The sequence below is a fragment of the Salvelinus namaycush genome, chromosome 33, assembly GCF_016432855.1.
Source record: "Salvelinus namaycush isolate Seneca chromosome 33, SaNama_1.0, whole genome shotgun sequence".
Lineage (NCBI taxonomy): Eukaryota > Metazoa > Chordata > Actinopteri > Salmoniformes > Salmonidae > Salvelinus > Salvelinus namaycush.
The window spans coordinates 21,640,057-21,661,491 of record NC_052339.1 but is presented as its reverse complement, the minus strand read 5'-3'; the positions used below and the strand labels follow the sequence as shown (position 1 = coordinate 21,661,491).

Below are 21,435 nucleotides of genomic sequence, written 5' to 3'. Positions count from 1 at the left end.
AGTCTCAAATTCCTTATATTATGCAAACCAGACGGCATAATTTGTATTGCATGTGTAACAGATGTATAATGTACTCTCCATGCGTTGTGTTTTCTCAAAATAAATCACTTCGGCCAGTGGTCCCAGTTGAGCATCATTTATTTCTGTTGTTAAATGGGAAACAGCACGTTAGTTGTGAAGGGCTTAACAGTATTGATGGCTGTCGATGGCAAAATCCCTTGCATCACATTTTCCTACTGGGCGAACAAAATACAAAAATACAATACAAAATATAACATGTGTAAATACCTGTTGTTAAATGGGAAACAGCACGTTAGTTGTGAAGGGCTGAACAGTATTGATGGCAAAATCTGTAGCATGAAGACAACTGTGTTAGCAGTGGCTTATGTGACCATGACATCGGTGTATGCTAGCTAACACACTTATTTACAGCAATCATATGCCAAAGCACATCCCAGAAAGCCCCTCAATCCCTAACAGGTACCATATACCCACACATGTATAAATCAGTAACGTACAGCAAACTTGTACACATTGTAAAATAGAAAATAGAAAACATGATTCAGAACGTGACCTACCCCTTGCATCACATTTTCCTACTGGGAAGAGCTGACGTTCGCGATCTCCCCCTATCTGCAAGCGGGGCCAATCACAACACACCTTATTGTCATCAGAGTTGAACTAACCAATAAGAATGCTTGAACATTAAATACACATTTCTTTAGAGGCAAGTGGAAACATAACCAACCCTGTTACACATGTTTTATTGACACACACCAACACTCAGACATTAATTTACAAATTAAGTATTTGTGTTTAGGTAGTCCGCCAGATCAGAGGCAGTAGGGATAACAAGGGATGTTCTCTTGATAAGTGTGTGAATTAGACCATTTTCCTGTCAAAAGGTAACGAGTACTTTTGTGTTTCAGGGAAAATGTATGGAGTAAAAAGTACATTATTTTCTTTAGGAATGTAATGAAGTAAAAGTTGTCAAAAATATAAATAGTAAAGTATAGATACCCCAAAAAACGACTTAAGTTATACTTTAAAGTAATTTTACTTAAGTACTTTACACCACTGGTATGTCATAAAACCCAAATACACATGAGAAGGCAGAGACTCTTCTTCAGAAAACAACAGAATGGATGGAGTGGGCTTCCTCGCTCCATCCACCATGCGGGTCAGTCGGTGTGCACCAACCACTTGATCCAATTCTTCACGTATATCCTTTGCATTCACTTCATGCGGCACCTCAGATAACACCCTTCATAGGCGCCCTGCTTCGAAGATCCACACATTCCAATCTGATATTTTCTTGAGGCCACTTCTTGTTACTCTCACCAACACCACCTTACCCAATGCATCTGCGATTTTCATAGAGACTACAAACGGATCTCCCAGGTAACTCCATCGATCCAAAACCCTTACTCCGACCAATTTGATTTTTTAAACTAGGCTTGGATTTACAGGATTCCACTACTACTGTACTTCTCTAATTTCCTTTTGTATTTGCCACTATATTCCAATTCTTCTCATCTCCACTCGACACGCCATCTGATTCAAACAGAACATCTGCTTCCGCCATCTTCCAACGACAAGTTCCCGACAATCAGCTTCCCCATCAAAGTTTACCCTAGCATAGATCAACGCCACTTCTTACTCTTCTTTAAATTTGCATACACCGCCACCTACTGTACTGGAGTGTGAGGTGGGTCACGGCCTCCCCATTCATCTATTTCTCTTATCTACCCCTGGGTTTCTGTCTATGTTCTGGAGTGTGAATTCATTACACTTTGTGACACAAAAAGGGAAGGGGAAAAGGGAATAAAAATGGCCCTATCAACTACACCCATTAAAACCTCACCACTATTCCACTACTTGGCCCTATCTGATCCTACACCAGCCCGGCAGCCTGAGAGGACGGGACGCTATCGTTCAGCACACCTTGTAACTCTTCTGCAGTAAAATCTCGTACACCCAAGAACTTCTCTGCAGCTGCCACCACATCTATTTTCTGTGATTTACGTTCCATTTCTGCATTAAGGTTGATAACCATTGGCTATGAATGCTAAGAAACCAACCTTACTGAAGAAGCACATTATTCCTATCACTCTCTATTGGCCTCGGCCTACTCACAGCCTCTTAGGATCCTCGCCCTGGACCCATCTTCCTCTACTACTCTCTTCACTGCCTCAGCATACAACACGTTCTGTACAGCTCTGATCATGGCAAACTCAACCTGCCTTTCTCTCACTGGACACTTCTGATCTCCAGCACAATGGGTACCCCTACAGTTAACACACACAGATTTTTCCACCGATACTACACATTCCTTTGTCTCATGCCCTCTTGCACACTTTTCACATATAATAGGAATCTCCCACCTACACACTGCTGCAACATGACCGTAAGCACCTAAAACACCATAACGGGTTCAGGACAAAAGCTCTCACGGGATAACTGACACATCCAAACTTGACTTTCGCGGGTAAAGACTGCATCAAAACTCAGCAGGACAGACAGTGTCTTCTCTGTTTCACCACTTTCTCTACTGGGTCTGCGTCACACCAAGCGGCGGGCGTCACAGATTTTGGGAATCTTCAATTTCAGTTGATCCTCCTCAACACAACGCCACTCTAGTTATCATTCCTTTCAACAGCGCCCTGCTCCGGAGAGCAAAGCAAGTCACAGTAGACGTCTTCACGGGTCCATCTGAACCCGAATCCCCGAGACCCAACCCGGGACCTAAGTGGGTCCAAAATTCTAACTCTTCCCTCAGGTCCCGGTCAGATCCTGTTTGATTGACATCAGGTCTCGGGTCTATGTAACTACAGCTGATAGACCTGAGTGGACCTGAATGGACCCGACCTCGGCTCTGCATAGCCCATAGCATACTTATTTTACGCTGATAAGGTGAATATATTGACTTATTGAAGGCCAACAGAGAGGACCTTTAAGTTACAGTTCTTTTCCCGAGGCATGTGGTGCAGAATGCCTGCTCCCTCTGGACGGAAGAAACGCAAAAAATCCTCACGAGTCCACTTTGAATTACTTTCACAGACTCAACCGTCCCCAACCTCTTCTCCACCCAACCTGACACCACATATGGACCATTCATTCCAAACATCTCACTCCCACTGGGCCAGAATCATCTTTGTCATCATAGGGACGATTACCTGCCTCCGCAGGTAATATTATTATTATTATTATATGTATTATTATTGCACATTACATTACCTGCCTCCGCAGGTAATTCATCCTCACTCTTGTCAAGTTCCATTTCTGACCTACCAGAGTAAGTTTTTTTCTTTTTGTACTTGACGCCAATCTTCCTCGCCACCGTTTGCCTCTACACCAGGGCTCTTCAGCTACCATCCTGTACGTTTTCACTCCAACCCTAATCTAGCCCACCTGATTCTAAGAATTGGCTGGTTGAGTAGCTGAATTAGGTTAGTTACATCTAGGGTTAAAGGGAAACCCTACAGGAGGGTAGCTCTCCAGGAACATGATTGGAGAGCCCTGCTCTACACTCATCTCCTTTTCTCGTAACACCACTTTTTTTTGGTAACAATATAATGGGCTCGACTGTCACAAGGAATCAACCGGTGGTTTGGGTGTAGGTAGAGATTGAAGGTTGGCTAAAATGTAGATAAAACTATGTAAAATATGGTACAAACACCCAGGTGATGAAAGGAGTTACATACCCAGGATTGGAAACTCATAGGTAATTGTAAAATACATCTATATTTTCTGAAAATTCTACATACAAAATCCCTATTACATTTCAATCCTTGCAAGTATCCAAATTAAAGACAGTAAATTATGACAACGAGATCACATTTCTTGTCAAAATCTATTATTATTGCACATTACATTGATATAACTTTAGATTATAGCAGTGTTTGGAATTAATATGTTTTTTCTCATGTGTGTGAGATGCATTAATATATTTAATGATAGGTCCAAATACATATTTATATAACCTCATATTTTTTAAATGCATTTCAATTGACAATATGACTTATCCTTATGTTGCCCTCTTTTCCTCCCTCCCCCTCTCCTTATATTCTCCCCCTCTTTCTCCCTTCCTGCCCCTCTCCCCACCTTCTCTCCTCCTCCCTCCATCTCATTCTCCCTCTACCCTTCCTCCCCTTCTCTCTCTCCTCTCTCTCCTCAATGTTCATGTCCCTCGTTGGTCTCATATCCCAGTGTGTCTCCCAGGTGTTGGTGAGCATAGAAGGCCCGAGCCATTTCATTGATGTGGTTGTAGGCTCCAATGGACCTGAAGTACTCTACGTAGTGCCAGAAGTCTGAGGTGGTGTAGGGCCAGTAGGGGACTGCCGGGGGCTCATCATATGGAACTACAGACACACAGACAGAAACAAATCACATCACTCACTGACTGACAACCCCAAGGAAGTCTACATAATATAATAATCATGTAGAGCCTATCAGCACATGCTACAGAAGGTCTGTGTGTGTGTGTGTGTGTGTGTGTGTGTGTGTGTGTGTGTGTGTGTGTGTGTGTGTGTGTGTGTGTGTGTGTGTGTGTGTGTGTGTGTGTGTGTGTGTCTATTTTACCTCCTTCAGGGGTGAAGGCTCTGGCATCTGTAAGAAGGAGAGGGGGAGAGATGGAGAGAGAAGTTTAGCATTCTGGAGCATTTAACGTATTCCACACACAAAGAAGGGATTGAGAGTTCGGAAAAATGAGCCCCTCCCTGAGGACTCTGGGATACCTGAAGAAACTTTCTTCCTTCCTCCTCAAATATTATTCCTCACTGGGTTTACACACACACACACACACACACACACACACACACACACACACACACACACACACACACACACACACACACACACACACACACACACACACACACACACACACACACACACACAGTGCTCTTTGTCCACATGCAGTTCTCAAAACAAACCTCTCCTTATGGATGCAGAAAGCGGTAATTCCTGAATCCACCATTAAGTCATAGTTATCTCCAGCTCTGAGTCAGTTAACTTCTAATGCTGTGTACTTATTCTAGCACTTTAATATGGATTAACTACATACAACAACACACAATATGGATTACACATATAGCACTATTTACAAATAGATTTGACATAAAATGCTTAACACCTAAACCCCCTAAGAGCAAGCAGAAGGTAAAATAACCGAGGGTATCCCAGAGGTTGCTGATGATTAGTAATAGTTTAAGGAAACACTGCTGTGATAGAGACTTCTATTTGCAGCCTCATTTTAATGGAGGCAGAGAGACTCACCAGTGAGCTTACAGGCGATGAGACAGAGGAAGAGAATACTAAGCTGAACCAGCAACTTCATCCTGACTTCTGAAAACACAAACACATTATTATAATTGTTTTAACCTTTATTTTAACAGGGAGTCAACACTGAGACCGAGGGTCTCATTTCCAGGTGAGCCCTGTGTACACAATACACACTGAGATATAATATACACATTTAAAACTACACATGCATAAATACGCAAAATAAAAAAATACAATCGTAAACAACAGTTACATTTCTCAGCTACTAGGTCCTCAATCGACACTCTAAACGGCCCGAGAGGACATTGTAAACACACATATTATACACATAGCCTAGAGTTCATCGAAGAAAACCCCCCTAAACTACTAACTCTAAACTGTACATATTAATCAGAATCAAAACAACAATACCGGTTTGTAGTGAGAAGAGTCTTGTTATTTTTTACCTGTGTGTGTCGTTCCAGAGGTGCTGTCTGTCTCGGGGTCCAGAAGAGTCTAAAGCTCACGGCAGGAATGAAGCAGCAGGATCCTGTTATAAGATCACACGTCCCACCCAATACACACATACACACAGCCCTCCCCACATACCCTTGTCACAACCACACTTCTTCAGTTTGAAGCCAGAGAACTAACTCATGCTGTCAGCATTATATTCATCCCATGAAGCAACCATCACCATTGTTACATAGCTTGACATTAAATCAATCAAACCACATTATAAACTAACAGGTCTGCAACTACAGTCTGTAAAGTCTATAAATATAAAATAATGTGATAGATAGATAGTAGAACTTAGATGGTACAGCTGTAGGATCTTAATTTGAGCCAGTTTGCTACAGCAGGAAAATAATCCTGCAGCAACAGGACATTAAAATTACTATGTGGATTATAATTCATGGACATTTTTGTTAGGGTTAATACATTTTTCATTAGGTCAAATCAAGTCTGAAATTTCAAAGTGAAAATGAAAATTCTAAGCAAAAAAATTGTTATCAAATTAAGGTCCTACATCTGTAGGTAGCAGAGGTGGGACAAGTCATTGTTTTACAAGTCACAAGTAAGTCTCAAGTCTTGAGTAAGTCTCAAGTCTTAGTAATAGTTAGTATATTAAATTCACACAAATCATGAATGCTTTTAAAAAATATATATATTTATTACTTTCCAAATAAACTTGATATTTCCATGGAAATACATGGGTAGCCATGAGAAAGACACATCAATGACAACAAAAACAAAATACTGTAGTGCTCTCTGTCTCTCTCCAGATATACTCTAGACACATTAAACAATTCTGCCATAAAGTTACAATCATTTATTAAAAGGTACAGGACATCAAAACAACTGCTTCTGAACTTCAAGTAGGCCTACAATTTGAACACTGGCCTGAATGTCTGAGAAAAAAATACAGATCCCAAAGATGGGAGATAAAACCTGAACATGGAGACTACGTGTGTGATACATAAACAGTTTCATGTTTTCTCTTATCTCAGGGCCCTACCAAATTCGATAAAAGTCTGTCAAAAATAATTGAGTGGCGGCAGTAGCACCGCACCGTCCACCCCAGTTTTTTGTTGACTACAGCGTAGTCTTTATATCCGAAAACAATAACATCTTTCCAAGGGCTTCGTCTGAATTCACCCGCCGACGTTCCTCTGCACTGCCACGCGCAACTTTTTCTCCGCAGGCACAATTTGATTGGCTGCTGTCCGATTCAAACTGTAATCCGTTAAATGAAGAGTTGATGCGCAGTTTTGATAATGTCATCTTTTTAATATTTGGGCTTGGGGAGGGTATCAAGTCAGTTCGAGTCAAAAGGCTCAAGGTCAAGTTAAGTCACAAGTCATTGGTGTTAAAGTCAAAGTCGAGTTGCAAGTCTTTTTTGATTTTGTCAAATCGAGTCTTAAATCATCATATTTGTGACTCGATTCTATGTCATGTGACTCGAGTCCACACCTCGGGTACAGTTGAAGTCGAAAGTTTACATACACTTAGGTTGGAGTCATTAAAACTCGTTTTTCAACCACTCCACACATTTCTTGTTAACAAACTCTAGTTTTAGCAAGTCGGTTAAGACATCTACAAGTAATTTTTCCAAAAATTGTTTACAGACAGATTATTTCACTTATAATTCACTGTATCACAATTCTAGTGGGTTAGAAGTTTACATACACTAAGTTGACTGTGCCTTTAAACAACTTGGAAAATTCCAGAAAATTATGTCATGGCTTTAGAAGCTTCTGATACGCTAATTGACATAATTTGAGTCAATTGGAGGTGTACCTGTGTATGTATTTCAAGGCCTACCTTCAAACTCAGTGCCTCTTTGCTTAACATCATGGGAAAATCAAAAGAAATCAGCCAAGACCTCATAAAAAATTGTAGACCTCCACAAGTCTGGTTCATCCTTGGGAGCAATTTCCAAACGCCTGAAGGTACCATGTTCATCTGTACAAACAATAGTACGCAAGTATAAACACCATGGGACCACGCAGCCGTCATACCGCTCAGGAAGGAGACGCGTTCTGTCTCCTAGAGATGAACGTACCTTGGTGCGAAAAGTGCAAATCAACCCCAAAACAACAGCAAAGGACCTTGTGAAGATGCTGGAGGAAACAGGTACAAAAGCATCTGTATCCACAGTAAAATGAGTCCTATATCGACATAACCTGAAAGGCCACTCAGCAAGGAAGAAGCCACTTCTCAAAAACCGGCATAAAAAAGCCAGACTACGGTTTGCAACTGCACATGGGGACAAAGATCGTACGTTTTGGAGAAATGTCCTCTGGGCTGATGACACAAAAATAGAACTGTTTGGCCATAATGACCCTCGTTATGTTTGGAGGAAAAAGGGGGAGGCTTGCAAGCCGAAGAACCCCATCCCAACCGTGATGCACGGGGGTGGCAGCATCATGTTGCGGGGGTGCTTTGCTGCAGGAGGGACTGGTGCACTTCACAAAATAGAAAGCATCATGAGGGAGGAAAATTATGTGGATATATTGAAGCAACATCTCAAGACATCAGTCAGGAAGTTAAAACTTGGTCGCAAATGGGTCTTCCAAATGGACAATGACCCCAAGCATACTTCCAAAGTTGTGGCAAAATGGCTTAAAGACAACAAAGTCAAGGTATTGGAGTGGCTATCACAAAGCACTGACCTCAATCCTATAGAAAATTTGTGGGCAGAACTGAAAAAGCGTGCGCGAGCAAGGAGGCATACAAACCTGACTCAGTTACACCAGGAGGAATGGGCCAAAATGTTTGACCCAAGTTAAACAATTGAAAGGCAATGCTACCAAATACTAATTGGGTGTATGTAAACTTCTGACCCACTGGGAATGTGATGAAATAAATATAAGCCGAAATAAATCATTCTCTCTACTATTATTCTGACATTTCACATTCTTAAAATAAAGTGGTGATCCAAACTGGCGTAAGACAGGACATTTTTACTAGGATTAGATGTCAGGAATTGTGAGAAACTGAGTTTAAATGTATTTGGCTAAGGAGTCTGTAAACTTCCGACTTCAACTGTACATACACACTCACATATACACACACTCACACATATTGTACACACTCAAACATACTGTACACACTCACACCTACTGTACATACACACTCACACATATTGTACACACTGTACATACACTCACACATACTGTACACACTCAAGCCATAAGGTACAGTAAAGCTGTATGCCTATGAAGTATAGGTAACCATAACAACAGGTTAGCGTGACTATCTGAAATGCTGTGCTTTACATTCCATCATTTGTCCCTGGACACGTCATCTGACCTGTAGAACTCTGCAGGCAGTCTACATACCACCTGTACTGCTACACCTGTTCCTCCAGTTCAAGTTTTTCATAGTTTTTATTGTCACATGCACAAATACAATGAAATGCCTCTCTTGCTTGCTCTTTCCCAACAATGCTGTAATAAATATCAGTAGTACTATAAAATAAAATAAAAGTAAAGTACAACAGAAACACATGAGAAATAGATGTAAGAAGAACATGAGAAAGTAAGCTAGCTATATACAGGGACGATTCCAGGGTTAACGTGACTAGGCATTTATAGGGGTAAGGTGACTAGGCATCAGGATATATGATAAACAGAGTGGGCGTGTTGTGTGTGTGAGAAAATGAAGTGTGTGTGTGTGTGTGTTGGAGTGTCAGTGTGAGTGTATGTGTGTGAGTGTGTAGAGTGTGCATAGAGCGAGTGTGTGACTGTGCATAGAGTCAGTGAAACAATTAAATGGGTCATTGCAGATAGTCTGTGTAGCCATTTTGTTAGCTATTTAGCACTCTTATGACTTGGGGATATAAGCTGTTCAGTAGCCTGTTGGTGTCAGACTTGTTGCTTTGGTACCACTTGCCATGCGGAAGCAGAGAGAAAAGTCTATAGCTTGGGTGGCTGGAGTCTAACAATTTTATGGTCCTTCCTTTCACACCGCCTGATATAGAGGTCCTGGATGGCAGGGAGCTCGGCCCCAGTGATGTACTGGGTTGCCCGCGCCACCCTCTGTAGCGCCATGCGATCGAGGGTGGTGCATTTACCATACCAAGCAGTAATGTATCCAGTCAAGATGCTCTTAATGGTGCAGCTGTAGATTTGAGGGTCCATCCAAATCATTTCAACCTGACGAAGGGGAAGAAGTGATGTTGCGCCTTCTTCACAACTGTTTACGTGTTTGTGGACACAGAGTGAACTTGAAACTCTCGACCTGCTCCACTGCAGCCCCGTCGATGGGGATAGAGGCGTGCTCACCCCCCGTTTCCTGTACTCCACGATCAGCTCCTTGGTCTTACTGACATTGAGGGAGAGGTATGAACCCAGTATGAACCACACTGCCAGGTCACTGACCTCCTCCCTGTAGGCTGTCTCATCGTCGCTGGTGATCAGGCCTACCACCGTCGTGTCGTCACCAAACTTGATGGTGTTGGAGTCGTGCTTGACCATGCTGTCATGGGTGAACAGGGAGTACAGGAGGGGACTAAGCACACACCCCTGTGGGACCCCCGTGTTGAGGGTCAGCGTGGTGGAGGTGATGTTGCCTACCCTCACCACCTGGGGTCGACCCGTCAGGAAGTCCAGGATCCAGTTGCAGAGGGAGGTGTTCAGTCCCAGGCTTCTAAGCCTGGTGACGAGCTTGGAGGGGACTATGGTGTTGAACGCTGAACTGTAGTCAATGAACAGCATTCTCACATAGGTATTGCTTTTATCTAGGTATTCCTAGATGTATCTTATCTAGGTAGTCCTCTTTTCTTATCTCTTATCCTTTCCCTGTGAACTTGTTTCTGAGGGGGAAAATGTGTGTGTGTGTGCATTGTGCCTGCGTGTGTCCCTATTTTACCTCCTTCAGAGGTGAAGGCTCTGGCATTTGTAAGAGGGAGAGGTAGAGAGACGGAGAGAGAGAAGTTTAGCGTTCTGAAGCATTTCCTGTGTGTCTCTTTGGTAACTGTGCCCAACTCTCAGGATGCAAAACATACACGCCTCAACAGCCCTATTACCTTCCTCCTACATTGAAAAACAACATCTCAAACCTGCCAGTGTGATTTCAATAAAAAGCTTTGCTCCTAAAGGTCACGAAACACACAGTCAAAAACATCATATTACACTGTTGATTTACACTGTAAGCTTGGCTTTTTTGGTTACTACATGATTCCATGTGTGTTATTTCATGGTTTTGATGTCTTCACTAGTATTCTACAATGTAGAAAATAGTACAAATAATGAAAAACCCTTGAATGAGTAGGTGTGTCCAAACTTTTGACTGGTACTGTAGATGATGAGTACCTTAGTCAGAAAATCCCAGGAGTGGTCAGTGCACGTCACCTGACCCATATGGTAAATGGAAAGAAGGAGAAAATCCTGTCGATATCATTGTTGTTTGAGGAAACTACCTGAATATGTGAGGCTTGGATATGTGAGGTATGTGTTGAGAGAATTTGTGTACAAACTATTACAGTGTGGAAATTGTGAAGGATATGGTCACATGTCAAATGTTTAAAGACTGGAGAAATATAATATTGAAGAATCTGTGAATGGAAAATGTTGCGACTGTGGTGGGGATCATACTCCGGACTTCCTTGAGTGCCCTGTTAGGGTGAAGGAGGCCGAGGTGTCAAGGATCAGGGCTGCCAGCAGATCTCCTATGTGGAGGCGGTGAAGAGAGTCGAAGGGGCGAGAAGCAACAGTGTTGAAGATATGATGGTAGATGCATTGCAACCAGTTGATAGTGTTTTAAGTCAATCGGGTGATCTGGATACACTCATTGTGAAGAAGGTGGATGTTGTGGCATTTATAGACACAGTGATTAATTGTACAGCACAAGTGTCTAAGAAGTCAAAGAAGTTGAATATCATTATATCTGCAGCCGAGAAGTGTTTGGGGTTCCAAGACTTCACGGCAGAAGCACTACAAGGACTATTGTTGCTAGGAAGTGTCCCACCCGATTAGAATTAGGTTTTTACAGAAAAGCAGCTTGATTTTGTTTGGTTAACAGATTTTTTTGGGTAGTTAGTATGATATTTTATTTTTACCCAAATGTTTTTTCCTTTTTGGGGATCCTTATTATCCACCCGCAGTAGGTGGCTGAATGCACATTTAATTGTTGCGAACGCCATTATACCATAGAAGAAGAAGACCACGCCCACAAATTGGAGAGAACAAACAGTATTTTCTATTTACACCCATTATAAAAGTGCCACCTTTGTTGTTGATTTTTTTATTCAGAAATAACAAAACATGCTGAAAAGCTGCCGTGTTGTTCAATGTACATGTAACCAGGTCAAAAATCCCGACCTATGGTTCGCAATGGTCCCGCGTAGGGAAATGGAACCTGTAAGAAGAGCCCTGTGACATCAGGCTATTCGTTGCGGAAGATTGGGAAATTGTGGGGACCTGGTGTCCAAGTAAACTACATGGAAAATATTTCAGCACGAGCAGGGTTGGGTAGATTACTTTCCAAATGTAATCTGTTACAGTTACTAGTTACCTGTTGGATTACCCAAACTCAGTAACATAATCTAATTACATTTCATTACTTTTAGATTACTTTCCCCTTAAGAGGCATTAGAAGAAGACAAAAATGTATGTTACCAATTGAACGACATCTATTGCAGGATAAATCTATGTTAAAGTTTACGTAGCTGGCCATATATGGATGTTACATTTTACTTAATGGGTTGGTTAAGATGGCTTCTTCTAACCCATCACTTTCTACTACATATAATAATATGATTAAATTATATCTTTACATTAAAAACCAAAGTCTATCAGAATTCCAGTCATTCCAATAAATGTTATACCCCTTGATCTTCAAGAATAGGACTTGGAGATATGGAAGTATAGATTAGCATGACCCCAAAACTAAGCACTTATTAGCCAGCCCTATTCTGTTGTTTATGATTTTGTTGTCATGGAGGACTGATTGGGCTCTTTGATTCGAGTTGATTCGAGTTAAATGCTGCACTCATGGAATGGCATGCTTTGAGCACTACTGAAAAGTGCTATTTACATGTGAAAAATTAATGCCATATGCTGCATTTGCTATAGGCCTATTGTTTACCTTTTTGTTGGTGACACATTGATATCTTGATAATATGCAGCTGTTTAAAGGGCAAATCCACAGAGGAAACAATAACAAAACAGCCGCCCCGCCTCTGTTTTGGTAAAAAACTGAGGGATGGGCCTGGAGAAATGTAACCACTCTCAGATTAATAGACAGAGCTATGGATGCAAGGACTGACCATCCATGATATCAAAATTATTGTTTCAACCATGTTATGAGGCTATACAGTGTTTGTTTACATTTACAATGTTTACAAACATTGAAAAAAAACGAGCAATAAAAGCCCCACTTTTATTCAATAGGCTTGGATCCACACTGTTGCAAGAGCGCATTTTTCACTGGTTGTCCACTGGTTTCAAAAACAATGGTTGATAGGCAGTTTAATTAACACCTCTTATGGCTGCAAGCCCGAGGTCGGTACACCTATGACAACATCCAGCTCAAAGTGCAGGGCGCGAAATTCAAAAAAATATTTTTTTTAAATATTTAACTTTCACACATTAACAAGTCCAATACAGCATATGAAAGGTACACATCTTGTGAATCAAGCCAACATGTCCGATTTTTAAAATGTTTTACAGGGAAGACAAAATATGTAAATCTATTAGCTAACCACGTTAGCAAAAGACACCACTTTTCTAACTCCATCAGTTTCTTACTCCATCAGGTGCTATCACCAATTCGACCAAATAAAGATAGAAATAGCCACTAACCAAGAAAAAACTTCATCAGATGATAGTCTGATAACATATTTATTGTATAGCATAGGTTTTGTTAGAAAAATGTGCATATTTCAGGTATAAATCATAGTTTGCCATTGCAGCCACCATCACAAATCTCACCAAAGCGACTAGAATTACTACAGAGAAGCAACGTGTATTACCAATTTACTCATCATAAAACATTTCTTAAAAATAGACAGCGCATAGCAATGGAAAGACACAGATCTTGTGAATTCAGACAACATTTCAGATTTTCTAAGTGTTTTACAGCGAAAACACAATAAATCGTTATATTAGCATACCACATGTGCAAACGTTACCCGAGCATTGATTCAAGCCAAAGAGAGCGATAACGTAATCATCGCCAAAATATATTAATTTTTTCACTAACCTTCTCAGAATTCTTCCGATGACACTCCTGTAACATCATATTACAACATACATATAGAGTTTGTTCGAAAATGTGCATATTTAGCCACAAAAAAACGTGGTTATACAATGACAATACTAGCAAAACTGGCCTGAAAATGTCGGGCGCCATCTTTCACAGTGATCTTGTCTCATGAATAACTATTCATAAACTTGACTAAAAAAATATAAGTTGGACAGCTATCGAAAGACAAATTAGTTCTTAATGCAATCGCTGAATTACATTTCTAAAATTATCCTTACTGTGCAATACAGGGTTCGCCAAGCGAAGCTATACCAAAAAAAATGGCGGAATATGCGTTTAAAATTTTTCGACAGAACAACGATTTATCATCTTAAATATTTCTTACTATGAGGTGATCTTCCATCAGAATCTTGGGCAATGTATCCTTTCTCGGGTCTAATCTTCTTTTGGTCGAAAGATGTCCTCTTGTCCGTCGAAATGCCCACTAACGTTCGACCGGGACCCCGAAACGTGCCCGGCGCTTCAAAGTGCATCACAAAGCAATGCCTCAAAATCGCACTAAACGGATATAAATTGCTATAAAACGGTTTAAATTAACTACCTTATGATGTTTTTAACACCTATAACGAGTAAAAACATGACCGGCGATATATTACTGGCTAAACAACAGCTTGGAAAGAGAGCAGGTCCGACGTCCATCGTGCGTCAGGCGCAGGGAGCAAAAGAACGGTACATCCGGTCTTTGGCCTTTTATACAGGCCCTGATTGCGCAATCGACTCCATTCAAATTGTCACCACTTACTGACATCTAGAGGAAGGCGTGGGCAGTGTTTGTATCCTCATAGCATTTACAGGGACATTAAAACTGACATGGGACCAGAGGCCAAGATTTCTGAAATCTCACTCCCTGTCAGGAAAAGTGCTGTAGAATGAGTTCTGTTCCACTCAGAGACATAATTCAAACGGCTATAGAAACTAGAGAGTGTTTTCTATCCAATAATAACAATAATATGCATATTGTACGAGCAAGAATTGAGTACGAGGCCGTTTGAAATGGGCACCTTTAATCAGAGCTACTCAATACTGCCCCTGCAGCCATAAAAAGTTAAAAATGTCTTGAATTCAACCATTATTGGGTTACAAATACACATTTATATTTGTGAACAGGCATCCACAACAACCATAATCCGTGTGTTTCACATGAATTCGCTATGTAGATATCAATAATAAGTGATATCTGTATCGCCGTAGACTACGCCACTGCTGTCATTCTTACCTCCAAGCGTTTAAGCAAGTTTGATCATCTTTGGATGCCGACAGCAGTCGCACCATTGGAAGACCTCGTTTGGACTGTAGCCAACAAAAGTATATTCCTGCTCTTTTTCCGGGATCTATCAAACACATTTGGTGTGTCATCATAGTGGTCTCTGACTTGTGGTCAGACTTGCTCAGGGGGAACACATTTTAATTTGCCCCTGTTTTCAATGCTGATTTGAATGTCATTGAGAAAACAGAGAAGTGTCAAAGATTTTTTTCGCAAACATCTTTTCTGAATTTAAAGGTTGTTTTTCAAAAGTATCTGTAATCTGATTACCGTACATTTTTTTTGCTGGTAATGTAACGGATTACAGTTACCGTTTTTGTAATCGCTTACATGTAACTGATTACATGTAATTTTTACTCCCCAACCCTGATCACGGGTTAGTATTGTCCGTTTGTAACTCCACTCACTACTTGTAGTTGAGTTGAGGGGGGCGTGGTGAGAGTTATATTATTTAAAATACTCTTCTAAGAAGTAGGGTTTTCGAAAGATGGACAGGGACTCCGCTGTCCTGACTTTAGGGGGAAGCTTGTTCCACCATTGGGGTGCCAGGACAGAGAAGAGCTTTGACTGGGCTGAGCGGAAACTGCCCTAAGGTAGGGGTGTGTGGGGGGGCCAAGAGACCAGAGGTGGCGGAACGGAGTGCTCGGGTTGGTATATTGGGTTTGAGAAAATCAAATCAAATTATATTGGTCACTTACACATGTTTAGCATATGTTATTGTTGGTGTAGCGAAATGCTCTCAGACGCCATGAGCAGAGAGCATGCAGAGCGAGCTGCGCGTAGGGAACGCATAGGGAGTGCTTCTAGTTCCAACAGTGCAGTAATGTCTAAGTAATCTAACAATTTCACAACAACTACCTAATACACACACATCTAAGTTAAAGGATGGAATAAGAATATATACATATAAATATATGGATGAGCATATCCAGAAGGTAAAGAGGGGCAGTTCCCTTGTTGCTCTGTAGGCAAGCACCAGGGTCTCGAAGAAAATGCGAGCTTTCGACTGGAAGCCAGTGGAGTGTGCGGATGAGCGGGGTTACATGGGAGAATTTAGGATGGTTGAGCACCAGGCGGCCTGCGGCATTCTGGATAAATTGCAAGGGTATGATGGCACAAGCGGGCTTCCAGCCATTCATTGTCATGATTTTTTTTTTTATATAAACATGTTCAGCATCTCCGGGCTTCCACGCATACATGCTGCTGACGCGTGCCTTTGGAACATAGGTAAATCCATTTAATATAGCCTACACCATCCCAATTAAAATATTTAGTTGTGATAGTGTGAGCGTTGCGTTATTCGTATCCGGTATCAGGACAAATAAAAAGCAAGGTCTGCTAACTTTCTTTAATTATGTTTAATTACCGCAAGCAATGAATGGCAAATGCAATTTTCGTATATACAGGTTCGCTGTATCACCGCGCAGGGTTGAACAGGGAACTGGCAGGAAGTACGTAAACAGCTGTTCTTATACCGTGATGACGTAGTTTCAACGCGTCTGTTGGCCTATCACAGTAGAGGCAGAGCGCGGTTTAGACTTTACTCAGCCTGTCCCCTTCTCTCAGATGTCCGCATCTGGTCGTTGCGTAGATTAGATCTGTCTTGTGTCTGTCGATTCTACACTGAAACAGTTCCTAATATGGTATTGTCCAGTGCCCTACCCTCCCTGGTTGGCTTAGAGATATGCACCCCTCCCCTCTCCAGATTGACCACAGCTTTTATGGCCTGTCACTCAATGTTGGTCAGTCTTTACACACCTACACACACACACATCTGTATTGTTTGTGTGTGTGTGTAACAAAACAATATTCATCTTCAAACAATATGCTAGCGGGCTATAGTGCATAAACATAAATCCTAACAATAGGCCTATAAGCCTGGGAATGTCTTAGAAATCAAAACATAAGTACTGCATCATGCGACTCAATATTGATGATATGGAGAGAAAAAATATCTAAAGAGTCATGCGCTCTGATACTTTCCTTGCTCTTGAGGCGGAGAGAAACAGAATTGCATTGCTGCTCTTGTGGCAAGCAAGTTAGGGGAGATCCAATCAATGGAAGATGGAATTCAAATGAAAGAATTAAAGGTTAAATGAGAAAGAAAGGCTCCAATGACCAAACGCCAACAGGTAGGCTACAATTTAGGCTATAATCTGAATGGAGTTGTTTTATGTGTAGGCTAACTGTAGGACGGTGAGAAATAACGTTATGGCTAGCTTCCATTAGCCTAGTTAGGTAGCTTCCCTCGGTTTGATGCTGTCAAGACAGGTGCTATGTAATCAGATGGGATGATAAATAACTATCAAGAAGTTAGTCTAGCACGAGATAACAATGGTTGCGGTCTCTCCCTCTGTGCCTGCTCCTGTGCACTGAGCCTCCCGTGCCTTATTCACACACACACACACACACACACACACACACACACACACACACACACACACACACACACACACACACACACACACACACACACACACACACTCACACACACACACACACACACACACACACACACACACACACACCACACGGCCTCCGCTCCCTTGTAGCCAACAGCTGCTCGCACCGTGCCTCTCACTCTCTCCCTTTCTCGGATCGAAACCGGTTGTCCTTTAGGTCCTTTCGGAACGGGTTTTAACATTCCATTCATGCATATTGGGTCTGGGGATATACTGTGTCAATTTGGGAACGGCAGCTCTAACTCCAATCACAATTTTGTCCTCATCACAGGTCCGGTGTGGCTTTGGTTTTGGCTGAAAAAAAGAAGGGATACCGATCTGTCGTTTTTTACTTCATAGGGGTTGAGTGTTGGTTTCTTGAGGAGGGGAGCGACTCTGGTTATCTTGAAGTCAGAGGGGATGCATCCAGTGGTCAGGGATGAGTTGATGAGGTGAGGAATTGGAGAAGGTCTCCAGAGATGGTCTGGAGAAGGGATGAGGGGAAGGGGTCAAGTGGGCAGGATGTCGGGCGGCCAAACATCACTAGTCGCAGGATTTCATCTGGAGAGAGAGGGGAGAAAGAGGTCAAGACGTAGGGTAGTTGTCTGTGAGTAAGACTAGTGGACTCAATAGGCTTTTCTTAAATGTAGTTTTGTAATTAACTAAAACAAGCAGACAACAAGAAAATTGCATTTGAAAAAGGTCAGGTTTTTGCTGTGAGCAAATAGGGTAACCAAGGTAACCACGGGTTGTTTTCCACACAGGCGGGCACGGCCGCAACGTTCTATTTAATACCGAATGGGACTATAGGAAAACCCTTTTTGGTTTCAGGTAGAACCATTTTGGGTTCCATGTAGGATCCTTTCCATAGAGGGTTCTACATGGAACCCAAAAGGGTTCTACGTGGAACCAAAAAGGGTTCTCCTATGGGGACAGCCAAAGAACCCTTTTGTAACAATTTTTTCAGAGTGTAGTTACCGTTACTAAGCTGTGTGTGTGTGCTTGTTTGTTTGTTCTCAGGCCACAGTGTCACAGGCCGTCTGGTTTGACACTGTGAGGCATCTGAGGTCGACACCGATGGCCTCCAGGTTACCATGGAGACGGCTGATGACATCACTTGGCAATGATCGTGTCCGGGAAACAATCCAGGCAAAGTCGACGGAACAGACCAAATAAATCAATTCACATTCCAGTACTTTATTGAGAATCAATGGATTCAACTACAGCAGTCAATTCCAAAATCATATTCCGTTAGAAATTGATAAGGAAGTCTGTACAGGAGTAGACCAGAGAGAAACTACTGTAGTCTGTAGAGAGAACCAAGTATGGATCACCTGGTTAACCTAGACACACACAGAGAGACAGGTGAGGTAGGGGCTAGGGTTGGGGGCTTCAGGGTTGGTTTGGGGCTAGGAGCTAGGTGTGGTTGGGACCGAGACCGGGACCACATCTCACCTTTGAAGAAGATCTGGTTATGAGTGTTCATGTTTATGGTTTGACTGACTTCATACAGTCTGTGATGTGTGAGTGTATGTGTTCTATCGCAGAGTAGTGAGTATGTGGCCTGCTGGCACTTCTCTCTCTCAAATACAGCAGGCAGCTTCTCTGCCTCATACCACCTGCCCAGGTATTAACACACACCATCTAGAAGTTATTTCAAGTTACTATGACTTTTTTACTTTGTGTGTGTGTGTGTGATAAATTACCACTGACTGTGTGTGTGTGTGTTAAATTCCATCTCAATTACCACTGTGTGCGTGCGTGCGTCTGCAGTTACCTTGGTGACGTTGAAGTCCTGTTGAACTGGGGGCGTGGGGCATCTTCCCAGGTGAACGGTCTGAGCATGTGCAACCGATGCGGTAACCAGGACAACACACAGTACCTAGCCACATAAACACATGATCAGACACAAAACACACAGCAATCTCACACATAATGTCAGTGGTAATTGAGATGGAATTGAGACTACTGTGTAATTAATACATTATATACACTCTCACATACACAGACATAAAGACACACAGTACCTGCAAAGGATGCATATTTTCTCAGTCAGCAGCCACTCAGCTCTCTTGTAGAAACGAGATGTTAACATGATCACACAGCGCTCTGCCAAATGTCCATGATCAACATATCTCCAATATCTCATCTGACACATCAGCCTGGTGTAGCAGACAATTGTATTATATTAATTTATGTGACAATAAAACATATTATATGCACATATATTACATACACATTCATATATATATATGGATATTTCAAAATATAAAGAAGATTTGGCAAATGTTTCTATATATTGTTTAAGATAATTTACTGTACAGGCATATCACATTCCCAGAGTGGGATCTCTGGTAGTTTTAAAGTTATGGCCCATTTTATACTCCGAGAAATCCCACAATTGGCCCAGCGTTGGCCGGGGTAGGCCGTCATTGTAAATAAGAATTTGTTCTTAACTGGCTTGCCTAGTTAAATAAAGGTTAAATAAAAAAAGTATGAAAAATAGCTCTCCTTTTACTTCATAACACATCCTTCAAATCACCAGCAGAGGGCGACCATTTTTAACCCATTTCCACATTCCTTCTGTTGGTAACGCTTGCAAATTGGTCATAACTCTAAAAGTAGCAGAGATCCCATCTGTAGGTGGTACAAAGCAAAAATTGGTGTCACATGAAGCTTTACCATTTGCTCTGTAATATGAATAGTATATTGATTTCAATACAAATTTTCTTGCATTTATTTATTAATATAACAAAATAGAAACATGAATGTTGGCTAATGTTTCAATATATTGTTGATCATAAAATAGCCTACTCTATAGATCTAGAGTGGGATCTCTGCTACTTTTAGAGTTATGACCAATTTTTGCTTTGTACCACCTACAGATGAAACATTATGGAGATTTAAAGGAGTAAGGCCAAAATGTCACAAATATTCAAACTTCAATTAATTATTTCTCAATAATGCTTTAAAATACACATGTCAAATATATGTCAACAATCCTTCCTCCAAAGGACCCATCTATGGAATACATTTCGTGAAAATCCCCAAAATCATGGTTTTCTTATGTTCTAGTTTTGTGAGGAATCGCCCTTATGCATTACATTTACATCTGGTTCAAGGCAATGGCCACATAAAGGCCTACATGGTTTAAAACCTGTTTCTCTTCTGAACGAATAAGCTGAAAATGCTGCTCCTATTCATACTCCCTCCTAGTTCAGGACCTGCGAGCTGTTCAGTAAGAGGTGTGTGTGTGTATATATGTGTGAATTGAGTTATTGCACATGTGAACTTCACAGATAAGGCGTTCCTAACGAACTGTATGTTGTGTTCATTGATTAATCAGCTCTTTGGACACGACAGGCTCTATTCTATCTTGGGTTAGTTATACAAATCTTTGACTGAAGTCTGTATGGACATGATACACAGGAAGCCTATGCGTTTTTAATATGTTAACACAACAACAATCCGACATGGGTTACACCATATCATGTGAACATTTTGGCAGTGTTGAGAACAATACTGCACGCTGAGCGTAGAAGCTAGTCTGAAAACTTTAGAAATATTTAATAACTTCTAAGTCGTAAAAGAGTGTAAAGTGCTTGGCCAAAATGTATTACTACTGGACTGGTGACTGCTGAGGTGGGTGATCAGTCTAGTGAGTCGACAATAATGAAACTGAGCACTGATTGGCTA

At 41.5% G+C, this 21,435-nt stretch overlaps 2 protein-coding genes across 2 annotated transcripts; both read right to left on the bottom strand.

Moving 5' to 3' along the window:
• Nucleotides 1-4,173: 4,173 nt before the first annotated feature.
• On the bottom strand, nucleotides 4,174-5,338 carry otos (otospiralin). The gene is made up of 3 exons (XM_038972684.1): nucleotides 5,278-5,338; nucleotides 4,582-4,608; nucleotides 4,174-4,361 (listed from the first exon to the last, which is right to left on the bottom strand). The coding sequence occupies exons 1-3, from the start codon at nucleotides 5,336-5,338 to the stop codon at nucleotides 4,174-4,176; spliced, it is 276 nt and encodes a 91-aa protein (XP_038828612.1).
• Nucleotides 5,339-18,755: 13,417 nt separating this feature from the next.
• apodb (apolipoprotein Db) lies at nucleotides 18,756-19,781 on the bottom strand. Its single transcript, XM_038972683.1, has 5 exons — nucleotides 19,767-19,781; nucleotides 19,519-19,621; nucleotides 19,195-19,371; nucleotides 18,992-19,073; nucleotides 18,756-18,900 (listed from the first exon to the last, which is right to left on the bottom strand). Exons 1-5 carry the CDS (start codon nucleotides 19,779-19,781, stop codon nucleotides 18,756-18,758), a joined length of 522 nt encoding a protein of 173 aa, XP_038828611.1.
• Between the last annotated feature and the right edge of the window lie 1,654 nt (nucleotides 19,782-21,435).